This window comes from Mytilus trossulus, chromosome 12 (genome assembly GCF_036588685.1).
Source record: "Mytilus trossulus isolate FHL-02 chromosome 12, PNRI_Mtr1.1.1.hap1, whole genome shotgun sequence".
Taxonomy (NCBI): Eukaryota; Metazoa; Mollusca; class Bivalvia; order Mytilida; family Mytilidae; genus Mytilus; species Mytilus trossulus.
In genome coordinates, this window is record NC_086384.1 from 43,537,768 (window position 1) to 43,565,596 (window position 27,829).

A 27,829-nucleotide genomic window follows, 5' to 3' on the forward strand; every position below is an offset into this window, starting at 1 on the left:
ATGTAATGAATGAAATGCACATATGTGGAACAAAGTGCAAATCAAATGAAATAGAAACCAATAATTGCATTAGATTTAAAAGGTATTGCATTATACAAAATTATTTACACTCCTAAGCACTACACAATAACCTTCAAATTAACGACTACGTGCAAATCATTTTAAGGATATGGAACCTGTATTTATGAGCAGTTTATAACGTTTAATATACTTGCAAATAAGGAGATTATGGATGAATACAACAAGAAACGAAAGAGCAAAGAAATTAACAAACAAGGTCACCGATTGGCTTCAACAATGAAATAACACAATCTATAGCATAGTGACCTTTAAAAGGCTCCGAGTTGAACAGATTAAAACATCTCTGTTAACATTTTTTCATTTTGAAATACTAAGGCTTTTCTTCCCCAGGAATAGATAACCTTAGCTGTATTTGGCAAATGATTTAGGAATTTTCGATCCTCAATGCACTTCAACTACGTACTTTATTTGGCCTTTTAACATTATTTTTTTTCGAGCGTCACTGAAGAATCTTCTGTAGACGAAACGCGTGTCTGGCGTAAATATAAAATGTCAATCCTGGTATCTATAATGAGTTTATTATCAATTAAGAATACCAGGAAAAATATTTATAATACACCAATAAGTTAACTACATGTATGACAAACACACAATTTCTACATATCTAAATAAGGCAACAGTAGTATGCCGGTTTTCTAAAGTAAAAACAAAATACGAAAACTTTTTAAGACTTACATGGTTGAACATCTTTTATTGATGATTATGTTGCTGCATAATGTTTTTATCAATCTGTTTAAGTTTTTCAAAAAGAAAAAAAAGAAAAAATATAAAAGTTGTCTTCACAAAAGAATGTTAACATCTCCTATAAGGAGTCATTCAGTTGTCTTTCCACAGTTTAGTTGATCTTATATTAATGATCATAGTTGCTGTTTTCTGTGTCAAAACTCTTTATGAATTTAAAACATGGTTATTAGGGTGAATAATCTTATATGGAGTCATCTAACAACTCTCACTGAAAGGAAAAAGGGAAAGGTAGATTTTGACATTCCAACATTTGTTTTCCTGTTTGAATTTCACTATCAATTTATTTAGTTTCCTAGATATTAGATTATGAATGTGTCATACCTTTATGCGCTATTAATAGCATAACAGTCATGTTGAGTAATTAAAAGAAACAATAAATATAAAGTCCAGTAATTTCAGAATGGACGATTTAACAAAGTTTGTGATAACGGACGACAATGGCGACATCGATGACGATCGATTTCTACGGACTCCTAGTGATGAAAAAATAAATGAAAAAACCCCATCTTTTTATAGTTTCATGCGTAGGCATTTAATTTATGGATTTGACCTTCACCTTATAGTCCAAAGACAAATATTTGGAAACCAAGGGTGTATAAGAATCCAAAAAGTTGAAAAACAACATGATCCAAAAAGGATCTAAAATTAATATGCCTGATCGAGTTGAAACCTTATTTTCTTAATGATTTCCAAATTTATGTACCGATAATTTAAAAAAGGTTCGTTATGAATAATATGTTTTAATTAATTTTATTTGACGTATGAATCATGTCAGTCACGAGGTACAAACGAAAACTACCACTTCACATGCAGCGGTAATTAACTAAGCCCATAGAGCATAGAGATAAAAAATGTCATCCGTTACATAAAATAGGTCCAATGTGCGTGAAACAATGCATCAATAAAATGTATGGTGCTGTTACTTGGTTGAATGATTTCTGAAAAATGTGTTTCAAGGTCACAACCGAATGGGCAAAGACAATCACAAATGACAAAAGACAAACATACAAGACATTCGCTTATGCAATATCCAGTTCGGCCTTGTCTCTATAAATTCCACAAAATGAAACAACAACTAAAAGAAATCAACGAATAAAATCCGTAAGAAAAACCAAAACACTTATAATTTTATGGATGAAGCTACAGTTGGATAATTGAAAATATATATATATATGGAAAAGAACCAAAAATACTTTTATCAGCCAAAATGAAAAATTACTTTTATCACGTTCTATGTTCTAAATTTTCACTCTGAATGTTTTAAAATATATTCAATCAATGATAAATAGTATCCGGTATTTAAAATAATAGTCATCGCGTTTGAAGTACTTAAAATATTTTCGGTGTACACATGTCAGTTGTTGATCGGTTATCAAACCATTTGTATAAAACTCTTAAAAAATCTGTTTTAACCGGTAATCCACTATATATAAGTTCAATTCGATTTTATATGAAGCACGCGTTTCAAAATTTATTATGTTATAAAGGGTGCTATACAAACTCATTCGGTCGTAACACAAGGGCCTCGGTGGCCAAGTTGTCAAAGTACTAAGTAGTTCTACTACTGTTATCACTAGCCAGTCACTACTGAGGTTGTGAGTTCGAAACCCGTCCGTGCAGATGCACTCGACTCTTATCTTAATTGACTAGGATTGTCAATTTCCCTATCGAAGGTCGATGATTTTCTCCACCCATAAAATCTGGCCTTTACAAAAAAATGGCGCTTTAAAATTGACGTTTTAACACCAACAATCGATCAATCGAACGCACCACATGTACATAGTTTATTTTTGATTATTCTTGCACAATGTGCATTGATGTATTTATACATCCCGTCATTATTTTATTGAGCTTTTGTTATTTTTTGTATTCCTGTCTTTCATTTTTGCTAATATGCTTTCTCTATATGCCTTTTTGTGATTCTTTGTTACATATTTGTTTGTTTTAATAGTGACTTATATTATAACACAATGATGACTGCTGCACCTCTATTTTTGACATTTGACACAAATGTCTTTGTGTTTTGTTCAATAACATGGAATTTGATGTGACTGTCATACAAATGAAAGGTAAAGCTAGCTATTTAACCAGGTTTAATACACCATTTTCTACATAGAAAAATGCCTGTAACAAATCATGAATATGACAGTTGTTATCCATTCGTGTAATAATTTTGCGTTTTCGTTTATTGCATTTGATTAAGGACTTTTCGTTTAAATTTTCCGCGGAGTTCAGTATGTTTGTTATTTTTCTTTTTCTCTACCGCTTCTTGTGGACTGGTAGTTTCAGACACATATCATCATCTCACTAAGCAGTGCTTCTCCATGACATGAAGCGTAAGAAGCTTTCGCAAATAACTTCTATTGTGATAAATTGATAAATAATTCAAACAAGAAGCAAATGCATTTATATTGTTATTCTTTAATGCCATTTTGATGATATAGTTTTACATGCTTTTTTTTAGTATTTATTCATCCTTGGCTTTCACAAAATTGACTTTGAAGTTATGAACGTTCCCGAGCCAGAAATTAGATTCACAGGCAACCAATTTATTAAGCGTAATTTCCACTTGATGAACATTAGATTTGTATGCATTGGAAATATATAAATCTAACTTCCTACATAAAAACTGTCCGAAAATTTCTATAGATTGATATGCATTTTAATTCGAAAGCATATGGCATGTTACTTAAAAGAAATACAGTATCGATGACAGTAGTCCCTACAAGGCATTTCCACCTCATAAATAGATTACCTTAGCTGTACCTTGGCTAACCTTTTATGATTTTATGGTCCTCGCTCAATGACCTCCAACTTTGTTCTTTATTTGGTCTTTTGAACTTTTTTGATTCGAGCGTTACTGGTGAGTTTTTTTATAGATGCAACGTGCATCTGGCGCATATAAAAAAATTCGATCTTCATATTTATGATGAAAGATTTTTTTTTAATCACTGGTTCGATGCCACTGCTGTTGGGGTGTTTATTCCAAGAAGGTATCACCAGCCCAGTAGCACTTATGTGTTGACATGAACTATCATTGATATGGTCATTATTATGAATCACCTGTTAAAAAAACTTTGAAATTTTTAAATACTTAGGTTCTTCTACCACGGGAATATATATTACCTTACAATTTTTGGCAAAACGTTAAGGGATTTTTGGTATCCATAGGCCTTTTTAACTATCTTATTAATCGAGCATCACTGATGAATCTTGTATAGACTAAATTTGTATCTTGCGCAAATATTTTAATCCTGGTATCTAAAATGAGTTATATATAACTTCGTACTTTATTTGGCCTTTTAACATTTTTTTATTCAAGCTTCACTGATGAGGTTTTTTGTAGACGAAACGGGCGTCTGGCGTTAAAATAAAATTGTAATCCTGGTATCTATGATAAGTTTACTTATTATAATATACAACATATGAAATTATTTTCTTTCTCTATAAAGAAAACAATAATTTTAAGATGTATATATGACTTTTTAAAGATTTACATTGAAAGTGTTGATGAATTATTTACGTATAATTGTCATATTTGTAATATATCATGATACTATATAAATTTATTACATCCTTTTACCGGCTTTTAGTATGCGCCCGATGTGTGTTTCGAACGCAATTAAAACAAATGCGTTTGCTATCGTGTACATCAGATTTTTGTTTGTTGTTTCGATTGCCATAGCAGAACAATATGTGTTGATATATGTATACCTATTGCACAAACTGAACCCATAGAAAGTAATATGATGTATTTGGCAATTTTAACTGAGATTTTCATTTTTGAATAATCACGTTAAACCTTTTATTTCAAGTCTATAACTTTGAAATGTTTTAAAAGTATTCATCAAAACAACCTTTAACTCTACTTTCCGCTATATAGATGACGTTCTTTCACTAAACAATTCAAAATTTGGTGACTATGTGGATCGCATCTATCCCATCGAATTGGAGATAAAGGATACTACAGATACAGTTAAGTCGGCTTCATATCTTGACTTACATCTAGAAATTGACAATGAGGGTCGGTTGAAGACAAAACTTTACGACAAAAGAGATTATTTCAGCTTTCCAATTGTGAACTTTCCATTTCTAAGTAGCAACATTCCAGCAGCACCTGCATACGGGGTATATATCTCCCAATTGATACGATATTCCCGTGCTTGCATTTCCTATCATGATTTTCTTGATAGAGGGTTACTGCTCACAAGGAAGCTTTTAAACCAAGAGTTCCAAATGGTGAAGTTGAAATCATCCCTTCGTAAATTTTACGGACGCCATCACGAGTTGGTTGACCGTTATGGAATAACCGTTTCACAAATGATATCGGATATGTTCCTTACGTCGTAACTACAATCCCCTTTCCTTTCATGAATTTGACCTACCGAATTAGACTATTTACCGGATTTGTAATCACATAAGCAACACGACGGGTGCCGCATGTGGAGCAGGATCTGCTTACCCTTCCGGAGCACCTGAGATCACCCCTAGTTTTTGGTGGGGTTCGTGTTGTTTATTCTTTAGTTTTCTATGTTGTGTCATGTGTACTATTGTTTTTCTGTTTGTCTTTTTCATTTTTAGCCATGGCGTTGTCAGTTTGTTTTAGATTTACGAGTTTGACTGTCCCTTTGGTGTCTTTCGTCCCTCTTTTAAGATGATATTCATTAAACCCAGCGATTTTTATTGTCCGTATCTTTACATCAAGATTGCTTACCCTTTAAGTACACTTGTGATGATCCCTGCTTTTTGTTAGAGATCTTTTACCTCATTATTTAGCTTGTAATGTTACTTATCTTAGCGTAATTTTTTTCTGTCTTTTACATGCTGTTGTTAGTTTGTCTTTGAATCATGAGTTTGTGTACTTTGCACCTCCCTTTTAATTATCTATGTCTGTATGATTCAGCATAGTCTTACGAGATGTAAACTAAAATTGAGAATAGAAATGGGGAGTGTGTCAAAGAGACTACAACCAAAATAGAGATAAGAAAACAGCCAAAATCAAGCAATGGGTTTTCAACACAGCGATCAAATCCCGTACCCGGAGGCATGCTTCGGCAAGCTCCTAAACAACAATGTATGCTAGGTCAGAGAAAAATGCACGTCATTCTAAGCTTTAAAACATGTAAATGTAAAATAATCCAAAATATTACTTTTCGTTATATTAAAGGCGTAATTTGCTTTTAAAGAAAATAAGATAATTCATAAGTTTCGTACCAGGTCAATATTTCTCTAGGTTTATCTTTGGTACCTTTCATTGTTTCATCTTGAAATGTTATTGTTATGAATATCTTAATTTAAAATAAAAGCAACAACTTTTATAAAATGAACTATTTTTTTTTAGACTGTAATAACTTTCAGACCGCTACTCTTGTATGAAGATATACCTGAAAATGTGATTTTCTACGTAAGATATTTAAAAATTTAACTTATAACAAAGATTATTTTTTTTGGCATAATTTTTCTGTACGATTAGTCTCCCGGATAGCTGCATGTTAAAGCACTGTTGCAGTTAGTGGCCATGGTAGCATTACCTATGTTCCAGTACTCATGCAGTTAGTGGTAGCATTACATATGTTCCAGCACTCATGCAGTTAGTGGTAGCATTACATATGTTCCAGCACTCATGCAGTTAGTGGAAGCATTACATATGTTCCAGCATTCACAGACATATGTAATGCTACCACTTACCGCACAACCAAGTATCCCGTTTAAGAAATACAAATTAAGACTGTGAATGGTATAGTTGAACATCGGTTATTCAGTTTGTGTAAATAGTTTTGTTTGTTTACTACTTGTGCTTTACTCTTTTTTTTTCTCTTCACCTAAGAATCTCTAGAACACAATTAACTACAAATGACATACTGTGGACTCATTTATTTTCGTGGGTACCAATTTTGGTGGATATAAAAAAACTTGCATGTTCGTGGTTATTTAATTTCGTGGTTTTGCCAAGGTCTGCATACAAGCCTATAAATCATTTGTCATTTGTTCAAATATAAATATCGTGGTTTACCTGAACCCACGAAATCCACGAAAATTGGTATCCAACGAATAATAATGAATCCACAGTAGTCTAAGTTTAGTTGTTGATTTTAAAAACAAATTAGAGGGTTCATGTGTATATATGAAAACACATAACTAATCGTTTTATATCTGTATACATTTTCATAGCGATTATTACTGGTGAAACTGATCTAAATATGAAATTGAAAATGAATCAACCAACCACCAAAGACTAACTAGCGTAGTTATAAGCAAACAAATGTCACCGTATCGCTTTCAACAATCAATTAACTTTAACCGTAAAGTAAACAAGTATAATACATGTACATTTCAAACGAATAAAAAAATGAGCTGATTAATGTACAAAACAATTCAAGAAACGAAACACAATAATTTAGACAGCAATCAACGCAGTCATTAAATAATCTTACTTTTTATTTCTTATTTTACTTTTACTTAAGAATTTCAACAGACATCTAAACTATATACAATTAAAATGATGCAGATGTAGTCAACCAAAGGTTCCATTTGGTTAGGGACTTTATGTTTTGAATTTTCCTCGGAGTTCAGTATTTTTGTTATTTTACATTTCGTTATCAACGCATTTAATTGTAAGATGCATGATCGATTTTTATGATTTTTTACTTTTTTTTTTAAATATGGGTCATGGCATAACGTTTCATTTATTTCAAGATAAAAACAAGTTTCATATTCTTGGTTAAACGGTGCCATTTACGTAGATACAAACAAAATTAAGTATGTTTTCCAATGAATGTTTTTGAAATATCTAACATTTGATGAATTCGAGCAATTTTAATAAAGATTTTAATCATACAGCAATAAAGGCTTGCTTTGTCAACGAACCAAAGCGCTCGATATAAACACTTTACTCAGTATTCGGTGTATAAAATTGTGATCGAAACACAAAGTCCATAACATTTGATTAGTTATTTCTGAGTCAGTGTCCGTATGCATATAGCTACTTAAGTTAAGATATGCAATTGTCATACTTATTTATAATATGACATGTAGAAAAAGTCGTTCGTTTAGAAGAAATCTTAACTAAGTAGGTTTATGTATACGGGCCCCAAGTACGATCATCGTTCTTGAAAGATTTATACTCACAAATTTTGGTTTCACACTTGTTGAAGTTTATGAAATTTTGCATACTTTTAAAATTGAGAATGGAAATGGGGAATGTATCAAAGAGACAACAACCCGACCATAGAAAAAACAACAGCAGATCTTCAATGTAACGAAAAATTCCCGCACCCGGAGGCGTCCTTTTGTTTGTTAAATTGGTATGATCTGCTTTCTAGGTTTATGAGATTCGAACGTCGCTTATATGTTGTTTTTTTATATAAATTCCTGTTAGTGAAAGTTTGTATTTTCGAAAAACTATGGATTTTCTTATCCCAGGCAATTATTACCTTAGCCGTATTTGACACATTTTTTTGGAAATTTTGGGTCCTAAATGCTTTTCAACTTTGTACTTGTTTGGCTTTATAACTATTTTTATCTGACCATCACTGATGAGTCTTAATAGACGAAACGCTTGTCTTGCGTATTAAATTATAAGCCTGGTACCTCTTATAATTATTTAGATACATCTGCCTATAATTCAAAAACAAATTATTTGAATATAACGTTCAAAACATTCGCAACCAATTAAACTATAGTTTGTATACCCGAATGAAGGCAACAGCAGGATACCACTGTTCATAATATATACCTTAACAGAGGGGCAAAAGATACCAGAGGGACAGTCAAACTCATAGATAGAAAATAAACTGACAACGCCATGGCTAAACTAGAGGCTCCAAAGAGCCTGTGTCGCTCACCTTGGTCTATGTGAATATTAAACAAAGGACGCATTTGAATTCATGACAAAATTGTGTTTTGGTGATGGTGATGTGTTTGTATATCTTACTTTACTGAACATTATTGCTGCTTACAATCATTCTATCTATATTGAACTTGGCCTAAGAGCTTCAGTGGAAAATGTTAGTTAAAATTTACAAATTTTATGAAAATTGTAAAAAATTGACTATAAAGGGCAATAACTCCTTATGTGGTCAATTGACCATTTAGGTCATGTTGACTTATTTTTAGGTGTTACTTTGCTGTACATTGTTTCCCTTTACAGTTTATCTCTATCTATAATAATATTCAAGATAATAACAAAAAACGGCAAAATTTCCTTAAAATGACTAATTCAGGGGCAGCAACCTAACAGCAGTTTGTCCAATCCATCTGAAAATTTCATGGCAAATAGATCTTGACCTGATTAACAATTTTACTCCCTGTTAGATTTGCTCTAAATGCTTTGGTTTTTGAGTTATAAGCAAAAAACTGCATTTTACCCCTATGTTCTATTTTTAGCCATGGCGGCCATCTTTGTTTGTTGGCCGGGTCACGCCACACAATTTTTAAACTAGATACCCCAACGATGATTGCGGCCAAGTTTGTTTAAATTTAGCCTGGTATTTTCAGAGGAGAAGATTTTTGTAAAAGATTACCAAGATTTACGAAAAATGGTTAAAAATTGACTATAAAGGACAATAACTCCCAAAGTGGTCAACTGACCATTTTGGTTATGTTGACTTATTTGTAGAATTTACTTTGCTGAACATTATTGCTGTTTACAGTTTATCTCTATCTATAATAATATTCAAGATAATAACAAAAAACAGCAAAATTTCCCTAAAATTACCAATTCAGGGGCAGCAACCCAACAACAGGTTGTCCGATTCATCTGAAAATTTCAGGGCAGTTAGATCTTAACCTGATGAACATTTGTACCCCACATCAGATTTGCTCTAAATGCTTTGGTTTTTGAGTTATAAGCCAAAAACTGCATTTTACCTCTATGTTCTATTTGTAGCCGTGGCGGCCATCTTGGTTGGTTGGCGGGATCACCGGACACAATTTTTAAACTAGATACCCCAATGATGATTATGGCCAAGTTTGGATTAATTTGGCCCGGCAGTTTCAGAGGAGAAGATTTTTGTAAAAGTTAACGACGACGGACGCAGGACGACGGACGACGGACGCCAAGTGATGAGAAAAGCTCACTTGGCCCTTCGGGCCTGGTGAGCTAAAAAGGGTAAAGACAAACAATCAAATAATAATACACATGAAACAACATAAAAAACTAAAGACTAAGCAAGTGGAATTCTATCAAAAATGATCCCAGGTCCTCCGGATAGGTCCTCAAAACTTTCTTAATCATTACGATTTTTGTTTTGATTTTATTCCTTGCTATAGTTTTAAATACCAAAAAACTCTTGGTTATCTGTGATGAGACAGTATTGTAAACTTTTATTTAATGTAATATTCAGACGTATGTGCTTCTGTGTAAAATAAAAAATGGAATTTGTACTCTGTAAAACAATTTCTAACTTAAAAAAAATATAATGAGGTTTTGATTCTAGAACAATTATGAAGATTATTAGCCGTTCTTTGGAGCTATACACAACAACCACGTTAAAATATGTTTATATTAGTGTAAAGTGAAATATCGGTCAGTCATAATATGCATGCATACACATTAAATAAATGAACAAAACATTTTTATATTTATATTTGAGCAACATATTTACTTAAAGTACATGTTCAATATTGTCGCTTTGTTTTTTTGACGATTTGTTGAAACTTTGATTATCTACAATTTTTTTATACCTAAATAGACAGACAGTAGTTGGTAATGTTTGTTTTATAATTTCACAACTGATGAAGATTTTTTTGTTTAATTTCACACCATCAAAATGTTATTCTAGAAGCATCCAAGTAATGCACTGAAATCAGTCTATGTTAACATGTTGCAATGTACTATTATATTATTAATTCGTGTACTTCTCTATGCTGAGTTTTCTTGCATTTCTTTGTGCTGTATTCCTATCACGTAGTGTTTGCATTTAGTGGTAGTTTAAACATTGCCATATAATCGGGAGGTTTGTCAAGGTTTAACATCAGGTGCAACCCGCATTTTGTTTTCTATTACACGTCCTATACTAAGTCAAGAATATGGCAATTGGTATTAAATAGTCCATTTCTATAAAAGCTGGCGTTTGTTTTTGTAGCATTTCATTGTTTCTGTTAATTCGCTCTTTTCCTCGAATTATTGATGCATTTCCCTAAGGATTTAGTTAGTAACCCGGATTGTTTCCGTTTAATCGATTTATGTTGAACTGCGATATACTACTGGTGCCTTTAAAAAAAGAATCATTGAGTGGATATTATTACTGATAGGCTGGTGTCCCCTGTTCGGACTACTAATAATTCAGTAGCCAGTGCGTAAGAACATCATGATTCAAATGTGAGCTGTCAATTTAAAGACTAAATATTTTATCTGTATCAGATAGAGTAATCCTTATTCAGTGTGTTAGTTAAAGCTGTGATATACACACATGTTATATGCATACATACTAGTATATATTTGGCTTCTTAAAAGCTAGCTTTCTAGCGTACCTTACATATCGGTTTTTTAGATATACATGCGGACTTAAATTTGAATTATAGATTCATTTTAAAGATTGTTCATATACATCCTTCCCTCTAAGGAATTAGCTTGATGTGCATGAAGTGTATAATCAAGAAGTAGAAATAATTCAATGGTCGGTTGTCATTTGTGTTCATCATTTTTTGACCATCCATTGTAATGCACTCATCTTTCTATAATCGATATCAATCTTATACAGTTTAAACTGTGGTAATGGGTATGAATTATTAGTAATATGCTTACGGTGTTGATAATGTATGCAGCGAATAAATAAGCGTTATTTGAGCGACACCATATTTTTAGTGACAAACTAAGCAAAACAAAAAGCGAATTTTAGCAATTTATATAAAAATTGGTGTTATTCTGTTCATTGCATGGTTTTTAAGTACCAATACTAGTAATCCATGTATGCAGTGAATTGTGTAGCGTTATTTGAGCGAGACTGTAATTTTGAGTGGCTAGTTAAACAAAACTATTGCAAATTGCATAAACTTTTATGATTTGGATTCATTCTGTTCGATGAAAGGTTTTGAAGTACAAATTATCCATAAATGCAGCGAATTAAGAAGCGATATTTGAGTGACACAGCACATTTTAGTTGCAAGTTAAACAACTCGATAAGTGAATTATTGAAAATTTATTTCGGATTGTGTTCCTTCTGTTCATTGCAAGGTTTTTAAGAACCAATATTCTATTCATAAAGACTGTATAAATATCTGCAGAAGCGGTTATTTTATATCTCTGACTTATAAAAGTTTTCATACATTTTCTGTGTATACATTTGAGTGGTTGATCGGATAATATTCCCTTCGTTTAAACTGTATTTTCAACGGGAATCCTCATTTTAATATCATGTTTATAACCATTTTACAAGTAGCATATGCTGCAAATTTTGTACATTCTTGTGGACGCTATAAAACGCAACACATTTATAAAATGATATTCTTATTATTTCTTTCAAAGAGTAGATACCAAATATTGTGTAATGCTCGTCCCTGAGGGATATCACCAAACCAGTCATCGTTAATTCTAGGGACTCAATGATCTATATAACTTAGTACCTTCTATGTACTAATATTCACTGTTTTGTAACTTTGACTTTAAGATATTTTTACATACATCAAAAATCTTAAAAAAGTCTAAATTTCCGTCAAAAGCCGTAACGTATAGTTATTTGTAAAATATAGCATACTAGTTATATAAATCAGTTCAAACGAGAAAACAAATACATTTTGTATGTCTTAGTTTTGCACAAATATTGTAAACAGCAAACAACAACAATAACTGCGTCGAATCGCATGTTCCTGATTTGCTATTCCTTGACTTGAAGATATTTTTTTTCACATACATCGACATAAAAATAAGGAAATGAGGTAGCTGTATGCAACTAAAAGTCAACATACTATCCCAAATAATGAATAAAATCTAAATCGTATACATGTAGTCCGTATATATATATATATATATATATATATGATATGATTACTGTTGGAATTCAGATCTATTTCAAACAACTAAAATAAGATGTCAATTTAAGAATTATGTGACTTGTAGTTTCAGTCAAACAGTCTTTTCGTCCTGAAATCATGCGTATGTTTTCAAATTCGGGTCATGCTGAGAACCAGCATTGAGACACCGTTTCATGAGTGATAAGTAAAGAGCGTATGTTTGGATGTTGTAGTGCTGTTTAATAAAGTAAAACAACTAAACTGGTCTACCTATCTATCTAAACGCTCAAGGCAGGAGATGTATCGATAAGTTAACAAAACAGGTGTCCAGTTTAATTCGACACTTGACTGTTGTGTTCCCTAGCTGGTCATATAAAAGAATATGTGGTATGATTGCCAATATGACAACTCTCCACAAGAGACCAAATGACACAGAATTTAACAAGTATAGGTCACCGTACGACCTTCAGCAAAGCACATACCGAATAGTCAGCTATAAAAGACCCCGAAATGACAATGTTAAACAATTGAAACGAGAAAACTAACGGCCTAATCTATGAACAAAAATGAATGAAACACAAATATGTAACCCATTAACAAACAACAGCCAATGAATAACAGGCTCTTGACTTCGGACAGAATATATATACAGAATGATCACTTGTATCAGTAACGTCATATCAAGAATACATGTGTAGTAAACATTACTGGGATGTAAAGCACCAAAGATACTAGCATATGACCATCTTCCCCTGTGTTGTTTTTATTGATTAGGGATTGAATTCGAATAATTGTTGAATTCTAGCAGAATATTATAAAAAGTTTCAAATATATAGAGGGAGAATATAAACCTGTCAACGAATAGGTCTCGCTCTTTTTACGTGATTCCCTCGCTTTTTTCTTGTTTCATTTTTTTCCTACGCACATTAGATCACACCACGTCTTTGGTGCGGTTTGTGTTGCCCATATTTAGTTTTCAGTGTAGTGTTTTATGAACTTGGTATCTTCCTTAGAATTTGGATTGTCTTCTCTGCTAGATAAATACTGTTCTCTAGTATTGGTAATTTTTCTATGGACGTTATACTAAATGAACGTTATTGGTAGTTACTCTAATAAAAGTGATATTGAGGAAATCTTAAAAGTGATTAAACATCTATAGAATTTTAAGTAATGTCATAGACCCTAAACCAACAGATTCAAATACGATTGTATGCGTATATTGCAAATAACTTTGAGGATTTAAGCCCACCTATATACTGTTAGTTGCATATGCATATCATATCGCCTCCTCATGTTGATGAGCCTATAGGAATAAAACGCGCGTTACGCGTTCTAAAAAATAATTCTGGTATCGTTGGTGTATATATATATATATGTACGTAGAAATAACAAGGGTAGTCGAAAAATTCGATCAGAGTATTACAAACATACATGCATATTTTGACAATAAATTATAATATTTTATACTTTAATGGCATGTTTATTTAATAATATTGTCAATACAAGTATATATAGGTAAACAATTTATATAACAAATATCAACATAAGAGTATACGTCTAACAACTATGCAATCTCTGGCGTATAGTTCACATCCGTTACTTTCATGATCTGCAATACTACAGTTAATATTGGGTGCAGTGTCACGTGTTTTTCCCCCAACAGAACAGATATGATCTCTACGCCGGAAATTTACTTTTTATAAAATTAGCTCCTAAATAGCCAGTAATTCGCCGTTTCAGAATCTAATGCATTCTGGGTAATATTTTCCAAAGTGTACACCGAAACGTCGTGATTGGTTGAAAACGTCCAAAACAATGAAAATTCAACCAATGTCGTGACGTTATTTTCATTTCGGGGTACGAACAATGAAACTACTCATCGTCCTTTAGATTCTGAAACGGTCAATTGGTGAATATCTTCTATACATGTTTAATTTATAAATAAAACAATTGCTTCATCTCCATTTGGAATATATCACTCAATTAAAACAGTTTTATAATATCCTTGTGTTGATACTCCACACTGTTCAATAAAAAGTGAAATCACAAACATACGGAACTTCTTGGAAAACCCAAATATGAAAGTCCCTAATCAAAATCACAGTTCAAACACATCAATGCGTTTGTTCTCGAACGTATCCTTATAAGAATACTTCAAAAATACGCCCTCAAGAGCCTTAATAAGTATCACACTTTTCTATTTAAGAACAATGTTTTCGATATCTTTTTTGAAAGGCTGTAGGTCTCAGCGCATGCCTACCCCTAACTAAGTATCCAGCAATTTGGAACTGGTATATGCTTTACCAAGTCTTGAATATATTAGTTTGATGGGTTTGAGCTTTTGATTTTGCAATTTGATAAGGAATTTTCTGTTTTTTTAATTACCCTTGCAGTTCGGTATTATTGCTATTTTACTTAAAACTAATATTATAGATAAGTTATTTAAGATGTAAATTAACTAGTATAATTTTTTTAAGTTTTAAATACATTTACCATAAACTGTTTTAGTATTTGTGTCTTTGACTAACATACAAATCAGGTATAAGGTTCCCAAACGTTTGATTTATGGCGTGCCTGATGAAAATTGAAATAGGTATCATACATGAATTGTATAGACAGTAAGTAATAATTGTCTTTTAGGTTCTTCTTGAAAGCAGAGTTGGGCATCCGTGAAGTGTATAATCATGAATTAGGAATAATTCAGTCGTTGAGTTCAGTTTAGCGTGTATTGACTAACATAACCATTTGTTTTTTTCTATCGATTTATGAGTTTTGAACAGCGGTATACTACTGTTGCCTTTATTTATTGACGCATCAATCATAATTCACTCAACTTATCAATAAATATCATTCTTTAACAGTCTAATCTGAGGTAATTTGGTTCTGGCAGATAATGTATGCACGTAAGTATGCGGTGGCGTTATTTGCATAATACTGCAATATTTTGTGGTTGACTAAACACAAAAGGATGGTATTTCAAGTGCCTTATTTCATTTATACCTGTAGTTCGATTAATTGCTGATTTTATTTCATTATTTTTCAACTTACAATATAATCACAATATTCCGTTTAAATAAACTATATACTTCATATGATTTTGTAGAAAATCTTTGAAGGTAAAATGGTCTGCAGTAGCAGTCATATTATACATCTATGTAAAACTGATGAGATTTGTGAAGATTATTAAAGTTCACATTATATTAGATTATAACAGAGGACAGATGTTGTAATTTCTTATAATATAGATAGACGTGTCCCATATTGGTTAGTAAGTCTGAATTTGACGTTCTGAATTTGTGTATAAAAATCAACATATGAAGACAAAATTTCCTCCACTTATAACAATAAGAGTATTATGGTAACAAAAATAACATTAAACTATTGCACCAATATAATAGTTTCCTAAATCCGGAGCTTCCATCAAGCATTTCTAGAAACATGCAAAGGGATGTAGAAAATTCTCATTAAGTCAATGTTTGTGGCTCTTATAGGCATTTTGCAGGAACACAATGTGTTTGTCCCCTTTAGCTACAAGCTGGATTTTTAAAATTTAAAGATCAAGTTTAAAGGTTATACGCTGATCTATTATTTATCTCGTTACTAGTTGCTTCAATTAACTTCCTTGTTAGGGTTTCCAAAAGCGAACAATTCATTGGTTGTGTTCTTACTTTAAATGATTTTGTTCTTCTCTAGCAACTAATGCAATAACACCAAATAATTTTGTCCAAGCAGATTTATGTAAATCAGTCGTTTTTTCTTGCAATTGTTCATTCAATAGTTCCATAAATGCTGGAAGCAACATCTGAAATATAAAACATAAATATTGATTGACTGTGGTGTGTTTATGCTCCAGTAACGAATTAATTTATTGTTTTTCAGGGTGGTTGGTATTGTTCAGATACGAGTCTTCGAATTAATCTGTTCAGCCCGAACTTGGTTGCATATTCAATAGATATAGGAAGATGTGGTGTGAGTGTCAATGAGACAACTCTCCATCCAAACAACAATTCAAAAATTAAACCATTATAGGTTAAAGTACGGCCTTCAACACGGAGCCTTGGCTCACACCGAACAACAAGCTAAAAATGGCCCCAAAATAACTAGTGTAAAACCATTCAAACGGGAAAACCAACGGTCTAATCTATATAAACAAAACGAGAAACGAGAAACACGTATATGTTACATAAACAAACGACAACTACTGTACATCAGATTCCTGACTTAGGACAGGTGCAAACATTTGCAGCGGGATTAAACGTTTTAATGGGCCCAAACCTTCCTCCTTTTTCTGAAACAATAGCATAACATCACAACATATAAAAACATACGATAAAATATCAATTGGCAGACTTAACTCAATCAAAAAACGTATGATTACACAATGAACGAATAAATTTGATCTGCGATATCTGAATACAAATGCACAGTTAATTAAATATTAGAGACAAACATTCATGACCAAAAGGCTTACAAACAAATTCAAACACACTGAGAAATATTTAACCAATCAATGTTCACTTTAGAAAAAAACCGGTTTTTTATAATCTTGAAGTTTATACAAATGTTGTAAGAATAAGTGAAAAATTGAAGATATTACAAATAATCAAAGCTGGTATACAGCAGAGATCCATATAAATAAAAAATGACAAAAAAGCATTATAAACAGTATCAATGCATTCCTCATTATCCTAGGTAAAATTTCTAACTGCCGGTGGTCAGGAAGAGTCAGTTTGACGTCTTAGTAAAAAGTTTTAAAATCCGGAAAGTCATATTTAATGACGTCTTAGAATATAGGTCACTAAAAGTGACATGACTATAAGTTGGTATAGCGAAGGCAGGATCGAAACGAATTTTAAGGGGTGTTAATTTTCAAGAATATCAAAGGCAAGCGTGACATTGAAGAAATTCGTGTTCTTTTTAATCTCTCTTATTGTATCACAATATCTAGAAAATACGCTAGAAGGATCTGAATGAATCTTTTTGTTGATTTTAAGTGTAATTGTTGACAAGAGGGGCAACTATTGTACTTTTTCTGTCGTGTATTTCCCTGTCTGGATTTTTTTATCTGTTACTAGTAATTGATTGCTAACGTATAGTCGCTTCCGGTCCTTCTTCTGTACTCGCATAGTTAATTAGGTGCTCACATTTTCTCTTTCAAATCTTGCATTTCTTTGGATTTGAAAGATGAGGATAGAAAACAAGAAATGTATTAGTAACTTCATTGCTTTCTCTTCTATGTTGTCTCCCGTTAAAGGTCGGTTGGTTTAATTTTACTAACCATTCCTTGGTTCTGAATGGTTTTTTTTCAATTTTTATCTTCAAAAATATAGATGAAACCTCATACCTATTTCTAAATGACAACCCCTCGTGCTAGTAGACTATCATCTCGCTTTTCTAATTTGATAATTAGTTAGAAGTGTGTCCATGTTCACCGTTAAAGTGGTTTCCATTCGCGCATTGTTTTATAAATTTCAGTTTCCGTCACTTTAAATATGTTTATTATATTCAGTATGTTTTAGATTTCTTACAATTTCTTAATATCAATCTGCTGTTTTAATTTTTCTTACTTAGCATTAAAACCTTTCCTTCGGTGTGAATTTTAATCAAACATAAGTATGCAGATTTATTTCTTGTATCAAATGTTAATTTGATGTCATCGACATGAAGTCAAGTCAGGTCATTTGGTCTTTTGCGTTTTAAAGGTTATTTTGACAGAACAAGACACGTGAATAAAAACCGATTGCATATCATTTATGCTTTTATTTATAGATCTCCTCTCATTACAGTTTTATCCATCCCATATATCAAACTCGTAATCGCCGCTAACATTAACTATTCAAATTCTGTCACCAACAACCTAATTTTAATCTGCATACAGACACTTCATATAGAACAGTAAAAGGGACGACATTTCAAACACAATATTTGGAAATAGAATAAGGCGAAACTTAAATAACTTTTTGTTTGGTTTCAAGCTATGACATGCACATCTGTAATGTTCTCAGAGTCGACTCTTGCGAACACAGAACACGCAATGTTCTACCAAGATCAAATTATAAAACAGCACGTTTCAGAACCAACAAAAAAACACGAGCATCCATTTTCAGATACCAGGTAAATGCCTTAAATCTTACCTTTACTTCCCTTTCGCCTACGCCTCGTTCTGCATGATTTTGAGCATTTTTCCTGACTAACGCATCTAAAGTTTCTTCATCATCTAGATTGTCGATGAATGATTTCAAGGCATACATAACTGATAATGCGTGTGCACGCAATTTTTTATGTTCTCTCACTTCCTCAATAGGTAATCCTTTAAAGTCTTTAAAGAAGTCCTGTGATTCCGGAAAATGTGTAAATAATCTAAAATTAGAATAAAGATTTGTAAATCCATGTTTACAATGTTTTCTTATGGATCATTTATAATTTTAACTATCTCTAAACTGTATGTAAGTTTGGTGTAATGAAATAAAGAAAATTTATTTTCTTTGAAAAAGAAATTACTAGCGTCAACATCATATTTTTGGGGGATAGGTTTATTTCTCCCTTAATAAGTAGAATTTTGCTAATCCACCAGTAAAACCCTTGATATATAGTGTTTGAATGTATATACGGGATGTGTAAATACGCAGCCACGTCCGGAAGGAATGGAAATGTCAGAAAAATCTAAAGAATATTTAATGACTAGCCTCATGCCGACACATTAATCGCATGCTGTTTCTAAAGTTTGTCAAAACAATCCGGTAGCATGAAGCCATTATTTATATGCAATATACTTGCTTAACCCTAAACCCCACCGCATTTTTGCGCCTGTCCCAAGTCAGGAGCCTCTGGCCTTTGTTAGTCTTATATGACCTTTAATTTTTGTTTCTTGTGTATAATTCGGAGTTTAGTATGGCGTCCATTACCACTGAACTAGCATACATATTTGTTTAAGGGCCAGCTAAAGGACGCCTCCGAGTGCGGGAGTTTCTCGCTGCATTGAAGACCCATTGATGGCCTTAGGCTTTTGTCTTCTCTATGATCGGGTTGTTGTCTCTTGGACACATTTCCATTCTCAATTTTATTGCTAACTGCTCTTTTCAGAAACCACGTTGTTGATCTTTGTTCGACCCTTCCAATTACTAGTAGCTTATAATATCAAACCTTGGTTTATTGTTATTATTGCTAAATGAAATCTCATTTTATGAAAGTTATGACAAAGTCAATCATTAATGTTTGTAACCCTATATTGTTACATAAAGGTTATTTGCGGATATATAGATCTTCCTCAATCTCAGGTTTTCAGTTTTTATTTTCTTGTTTTTCTACTGGAGAGGACATGAGATCAATCTCAGTCTTTTGTTGGGTTTTTGGTTTGTTTCAGTCTTTAGTTTACTAAGGGTGCAATCAACAGTTTTTTTCTATGACGTCATATTTTGAGGGACCATTTATAATTTACCCTTAGTGGTGTTAATGTTAATAAAGATACTTGTATAAAACTAGATATCATTAGAATCAGAATTTTCTCTAGTTTATAATGAAATAAAAATAAATTGTACTTTTAATAGTACCAAAAAGTTTTATCCAGAGAAAATGGGAAAAACTTTGCCTAATCTATGCATAAAAAACATGAAACCAGGCCATGTGCACACCCATGAAGACATGATACATGCACATTTTTTATAATCAAAACTGTATGAATTTCATAGGTTTTTACCTGGTCTTTCTAAAAATTTATGCTTCAGACTACGTTCGCCTGCTCCTAAAAGAGCTACATTGTACAGTGGAATAACCCCTAGTTTTTTTTTTATACGAAACTGTTTATAGCACCCTTATCTTTGTTGTGTTTTGCATACTGTTGTTTTTCTTTTTTCTCTCCATGATATTCTAAGTTTGTTATCGAATTATGAGTTTGAATATCCCATTGGTATCTTAACCTTTAATCTAAAATGTAAAGTTACTTTACATACATGATTTTGGGACAATGCAGACCTTGACATTTCGTTGAACAAATTCATTTCCATTTTAAAAGACTGTATATTGCCCTTATATGCCGATTTTAAATTTTTGGCAATAGATTGTCGTTCAATAGATTGTCGTTTCATAGACGTTTACCCGGCCTCGTCATCATATCGAATGATAGGGACACTTTTGCTCTTCGTAAATTTGCGAATTCCATTTGATCAAACGAAATTTGGGTCAAGAATCATACTTCATTTAAAAAATATAAAACGTTCTTACTTGATAAAAAGTTCTATTCCATTTTTCTTCTTGTCGTTCCAAATCAAAGTCCAAGTCTCGTTAATGGCTTCCAGTTCCGGTTCAGACAGTGCAGAAGGTTCACTAGTTGTCCCATTTGAAACCCCATTATGTATACCATCTTCAGTCATGACTGCTTTTTGTTTCTGAAAAAGAAACAGCATTTTGTTAGGCACCGATGATCATATCAATCTTAACACAGACACCAAAGAAGTGAGAATGGTACCATCCCAGAATCAAAATTCGCCTAAGGACCACGTGTCCGAGACGATAAGTAAGTCAATTTGGACAAATCAATTATTCCAAATTCCCATAGCCTTTTTTAGGAATCGTGCAAGAAGTGATATGCCGTAATTACAGACCTGTTAAATTTGTTTTAAATTGCCTCAGGATAAATTAATCATAGTAGTCAATTTTAGAAAATGACCTGTCTTTATTTAGGTTTCTCTTACAATTTCACTGAGGTTTTGATACTGTAATTGAAATTTTAGACGATATTAGTCTGTCAGAGATGAAAATTTTAATTTTTGTTTATTGTCTTAATTTATTATATATCTAAAACTTCTTACCTTTAAGGAAATGTTTCACATGCCAAAGAATTCGACATGAACTTATACATTATTAAATAGAATTATAGTTGGATATTTTTTTTTTTACAAAAAAAAGTTTAAAAAAAAAAAATAACGTTAAAAAAAAACTACGTTTAAAATGGTCATTTCATGTCTCATATGTTCATGTCTCATATGTTCAAATTGATATCATAGAGCTTTATCCACTCATTCTTATTCAATCTCCACTTACATAATTGGCGTAAGATTTATAGCATTGAAACAATACCTGATGATATTTACTTTTGAAATCGCTGTTAAAAATGCATTAGGTTCATCAAAAGCGGATTTTGAATATATAATTACGAAGTATAAAATTGAAAATAACAAATGAAAATTGACATAATAAATTAAAAATTGACATGATAAATTAAAAATTGACATGATAAATTAAAAATTGACATAATGAATTAAATTCGTAATACTAAAAATTAAATGTCTTATTTTGACAGGTATTAAAAGGCTTCTCTACCTGGTGTTCTAGCGGCTTATCCCTACCAAAAAAATGGAACGAGACAATTTTGAAAGCTATTTATTTCTTCACCTATAAATGTTAAAATTTCAAAAATTCCAAATACTTTGGTCCAGGTAAAATATGTAAAAGAAATTTAACTACTTGAAATATCTAGAAGACGAAATAGAGACATATATCTGCTACGCAATGATTTTGATATCATTTATCATGATTTAAAATGAAATGTAATAATTACATTTCACACCTTTGTAACGAAGATCTAAACCTGTATTGTTGTGAAAGATTATCCCCTTCATTCATATTAATCATTCCTTGACGTTCATGAGATCCTTTATCAGTCATTGACAAGTATGTTTACAGTTTTATGATATACAGTCCGTCTAAATAGACCTTTGAAATCGGTATAGATATGTAACGTATTCTGACCAACTCATTTTTTTCTTCATATCTTGTTGTTTCTTGTTATGAATAAGTTTTCTGTGTGTCTCTCATAATTCCACCAACTCAACACATTTTGATTCTCCATATCTTGTGTTTTCTACTTATGAAATAGTTTTCTTTGTTTCTCTTTTAAATAAAACATGAACATGATGAATACACACGTCGACAGTTAACCATACCCCACTCTTATTTCAAAGTATCGGCAAACAAAAAGTTGGTGTATGACACATTCAAAAAGCGATGACACGTTGTTTCAACAAAAGTTAAAGTTGTTCTGTTTCGTAAACGGAAGAACAAACGAACAGACGGACATAGTGAATTAAGTGGCATTCCCGGTTTCCCCGTTCTATTGTTGGTATCGGGAAGGGTTTAGATAGAAAAAAAGTCCAATAAAGAATTGTGTATATGGGTTAATATTATTTGCTGTTTATTGTTTCATTTATTAAAATAGCATGATATTGATATACATGGAGGTAGTCACCGAACCTTGGCAGGAAAACTGGCAATTTTAGTCCAAGTTGAACGCACATTGAAACGATCGGTGTTCAAACTCACAACCTAGGAGTTAACATGCAAATGTTTGCTATAGAAGGACTATTGAGACCATTCGGCCACCGATTACCTTTCAATTGTGATGAAATGATAATGCATAAGAATATTATTGCTGCAGCAGTGGCATATCCATATACGTTTTCATAAGGAGGGACCAACTGCCTACCTACGAGGGGTCCCGCTCCAGTCATGCGTCAGTGATCCCCTAATTAATCAACCCTTAAAAAAAGGGGTGCCTGACCTCCACCCCAATCCGCCTCTGCATAATTTTAAATTACATCATTCTGATCAATTTTTTTTAGTCTTTAAAATGAATATAACATTTGTAATATACTTAGATATAGGAAGATGTGGTATGAGTGCCAAGAAACAGTTTATTAAAAGTAAACCATAATGGGTCACTTGTATGTTAAAATTGTTATACTGGAAATAAACTGTACCATTGTATTATACCACTATGGAGGTAGTCTAAACATTCTTTAGTGACTAATAGTAATTTCTAGTACAACAATCGTAATGCACTCGTTGACCCAGGGAGAAAGGCAGCTATGCCAATACGTTAGTGTCTCTCAACCCCCAATAAATAAATTTAAAAAAATGCTTCGTTTTCAGTCCAACGTTTAAATATTGTCACCCAAACAAGAAGAAATTCTTATTAAAAGGCTATAAACTAACAAACACTACTCGTCATTCTACTAGCTTTACAATACAATCTTGAAGTGGTTTAAACCAAATATGATCGTACGTCAACAAGAAAACTGACTTGATATAAATCTGTCAGAGATTAAACAAAAACTTTCTTCTGATCTACAAGATCTTTGTTGTTTCTGTGATATGCGCGATATCTTCATTTTACAGGTTGAATATATAAAATTCCTGCTTTGAAACAAAAAGAGCAATATGTTTCTCCTAACCTCGGGAACACGTGCGTTTGTTGAAATGTCGCATCGATTTCATTTTGCTTTCTTCTTAAGTTACATGTATTTGGAAAGACATGATGTGTGATAACGCCAAATAGAGTTAAATCTTTTTCATAAAAATAAAAAGGCAATGACATGCAATGTATGAATAAATAATGTAAAACTAAGTCTTTTTAAGATATCAACATTCAAAAGAAAGAGCAATGGCTTTTTTGTTAGAAAATGTTTGACTGCCATTGTTTGTTGATTGCTTATATTTCATTGCACATAGTTTAGATATTTGAAGATGTGGTGTGAGTGCCAATGACACAATTACGCTCCATCCAAATAACAATTTTAAAAAATGTAAACCATTAAAGGTCAATGTACGGCCTTCAACACGAAGCCTTGGCTCACACCGAACAACAAGCTATAAAGGGCCCCAAAATTACTAGTGTAAGCATATTCAGGACTAGAACAAAATAACAATATATCTGACAAGGTAAATAAACTCTACAAAATGGGTTGACCGGTAATGATGTGAAATGCTACTGAATATGAGATAATTAAATATTGGATAAGGGCAGATTTGTCTGCAACATGCCACCTTAAAGCTCCTCAAACTGATGGTTGTAACGGTTCTTTAATGTGAGAGCGTGGCACTCTCCTGGAACGAGACACGAGGGTTTTCGCACTGACCTTGAACAGATATGTTTGCGTCTTTATACTGCCAACACAGACAAACTTACACCCTCCTTAGCATTAGATACATGCATGCTTCCAGATGGGAGATATCATGGTTATCGCAATTTTATAATCCAGTCGAACGTTTGGTTTCTCGACAATCATTCCAAATAAGTAACAATGCATTTCGTCATGTAGGTGTAAACTGTTTTTTTTTTAAATAAATTTTGGAAATTAAAAAAAGACTAGATTTGACATATTTCAGTCAAAATTTAAAACAAGCCTTATTTTTCTGTAGGAGTTTTCGTGAGAAAAAAAATTAGATATAATTTTAATGGTGCTGAACTTGTGCATTAATTGATTATTCCGTACTAATGGTGTTGAAAATTACATTGCTATTTTAACATACGTTAAAAATGCTCTTTGATTTATAATAATTCTAAACTGAAACCCACAAACAAGGAAATCATCAGTTTACTTTAATTACCTACAAATGTACATGCATATACAAATATGTAAATTAACTATCACGTCTTACCTGAAATATGGTTAGTATATGTCGTAATAAAAACTATAATAAAACACTTATTCTCAAATTTTACAATAATATACGAAGTCAACAACTTAAATGAGAATAAAGTGTATATCCTATGTAAATTTAAAGTAACCCGATCTACTTTGGGGTTTACTACGTTGTAGATATTTAAGTGTCCCAAATATTGCCGATAAATGTCAACCCTAATGTTTAGGGTCGCATTCACATGGGCAAAAATTACTTCATAATTGTAATAAAATTGCTGGAGAGAAATTGGACGTACATTAAACTTTAACCTGTTAAATTGTGGGCTACGTAATAAACATTTAGTATACTGAACAGACAAAAAAGCACCATTGGAAATATATAGTAAAATCTAGGAGAAAATATATACCCACATCAAGACATTGGGTTACAGAGGAAATTCGGCAGAAAATTGAAGAAATTCAGAAGACAGAAAAACTACAATAAGACTGAAATATCAGACAAAAGAGGTTATGATTGCACATTCATTAATTATTTCCCTAGATTCAAGCAAAATAATGATAAGGTCTCGAAGCAGAACAAATTTTGGTTACAGTTTGCATAAAAGGCTAATAAATTATAATTATTCTTTTCATGGAGGTGTACTTTTGTATTAAAAGACACAACAAAGATTTAGAAAATATACTTTAAATGGTCTTTTTACGTGCGGTATATCGGAAGTCTGACAATGACCCAATTCTTTATACTACTGCATAAAATTTCATTCAAATGCAGTTAAGAAAAGAAGATCATTTTCGGTAGCAACAAAACACAGAGTTACAATATATTTCAAGTCATTTTGAAGATATATCTTCAGTGACATAAGCTTTAGTTTTAGTACATGCCATACGTTACTGTTTTGCCTTACAGTATAGACTAGTGACAACAATCTTTGTTAAATTTGCATGGATGCATTTGAAATACATGTAGTTATTGTTTGTAAAAAGTTTAAATAGATATAGATATAGGAAGATGTGGTGTGAGTGCCAATACATATACATTGTTTATATATATTTCTTCTCGTATATCTAAGTACAACGATATATTAGAATTTGACCAACATTTTTTAAACAAATTAATAGTCATAATATACCTACAGAGACGTAAAAATTGTATTTATTTTAACACAATTTTCTACGAGTAGAAAATAAACAGTATCAATTACAATACAAACTTGAATTAACCGTTCTAACGTTAACTTAAGAAATTTGAAGAGTAAAATTTAAAAATGTCCGTACCTTTTTGTTAGTATACCTCCTTTTTATCTACTATGTCAACTATCTTTATCCAGGTTATCATTTAACGATTCTATATCAAATATACTCTCATGTAGTGAATTTCACAATGATAGTTATGACAGGGTGAACGTTTTGATCCCTCCAGTTGTTGAGATTTTTACTACGCTGGGGTCCATTTCGCAATGTGCGTAAATCTGTGAAGGTCGAGGGTCGAATCAATGATGTCCCGGAAAAATTACGTCCGCAGATAAAATCCTAAATGCACAAATTTTTTAGTTGCATGTGAACTTTGGTCGGTGATATTAACACATTTTATTTATCTAGACTAAACAATTTATGGTTTGAAACCCCAGGTCATCTAATAACATGATAATAAGAAAATCAACATATAAAATTACTTATGTACATTTGAATTTGAAAACATATTACATTTCATATTCAATAAATGTCTTGTTGATAAATTTGAGTCGATTGGAACTTTAAAATTTAAAAAAAAAGTAAATAATATCCGATTTGATTCATGTCAAATCTACATAGCTTTTATCATACGGGTTCTTTGTGGAAAGATTTTAATAAAAAGAATGGTATCGAAATTGCATGGGATAAATTCCTTGAATAATTAAGTAGAAGGGAAAATACTTGAAAAACCAAAGTTTTTTGCACCTTCAAAGGTACGAAATGGGATTGAATTTTAGGTTCGTGTTTGAAAACATCAAAAAGAGATTACGTTTTTTTTTATTTTATAGAACGTATTTAAATCAAATGAAATAGAAACTGGAGTTAGTAAATATTGAGAGAAAAAAAAATACAAGGTAACTTAAAGATTATGAACGTAATTGATTATTATGAAATTTTGCATTGCACCTACAACATATCGTATTTCATCTTAATATAATTACATCACATGTATGTTTCATAATAATACGTTAATTGTATTGACTAACAGCTACCTTGCGTCATTTTGAAATAAACCTTCATTTCATAATGAAATGTACATGTACCATTCACGGTGACTAAAGTGCGCAGATAAATAACAGTAAAACTTGATGGAAATCGTGTTTTCATGATACCAGCAAAGTAATGTAATTTTAAGTATTGAATGCTTCTTTATAGTAATTTTATAAAGTTGTTAAAGCGATGACCGTGCGTACAGTTTGAAAATGAAGCGCAGAAACAAAATGTACTTATCATATCGTGCTTTCAAAACGATATTCTGGATTTAACTTCATCGCAAACACGACACCAAAACATGCAATAGCCAAGAATATATAAGACAAAAATACGTGATGACTTATATGACCAAAAGGGGCTAAAACCTGATAAAATCGTCTTAAGACAAATTTTTCTGAGGGAAATAG

At 32.0% G+C, this 27,829-nt stretch overlaps 1 protein-coding gene across 3 annotated transcripts; it reads right to left on the reverse strand.

Annotated features, from left to right (window-relative positions):
- Positions 1-15,505: 15,505 nt before the first annotated feature.
- Positions 15,506-26,850, reverse strand: LOC134692159 (globin-like). 3 transcript variants are annotated; one of them, XM_063552600.1, is made up of 4 exons: positions 26,472-26,850; positions 20,998-21,161; positions 18,912-19,137; positions 15,506-16,579 (listed from the first exon to the last, which is right to left on the reverse strand). In XM_063552600.1, the coding sequence occupies exons 2-4, from the start codon at positions 21,144-21,146 to the stop codon at positions 16,442-16,444; spliced, it is 513 nt and encodes a 170-aa protein (XP_063408670.1). In that variant the 5' UTR covers positions 21,147-21,161; positions 26,472-26,850; the 3' UTR covers positions 15,506-16,441. The 3 variants fall into 3 exon arrangements, with proteins under 3 accessions (XP_063408670.1, XP_063408671.1, XP_063408672.1); XM_063552601.1 differs by lacking the exon at positions 26,472-26,850 and adding an exon at positions 25,213-25,458; XM_063552602.1 differs by lacking the exon at positions 26,472-26,850 and adding an exon at positions 22,096-22,201.
- Positions 26,851-27,829: the final 979 nt, after the last annotated feature.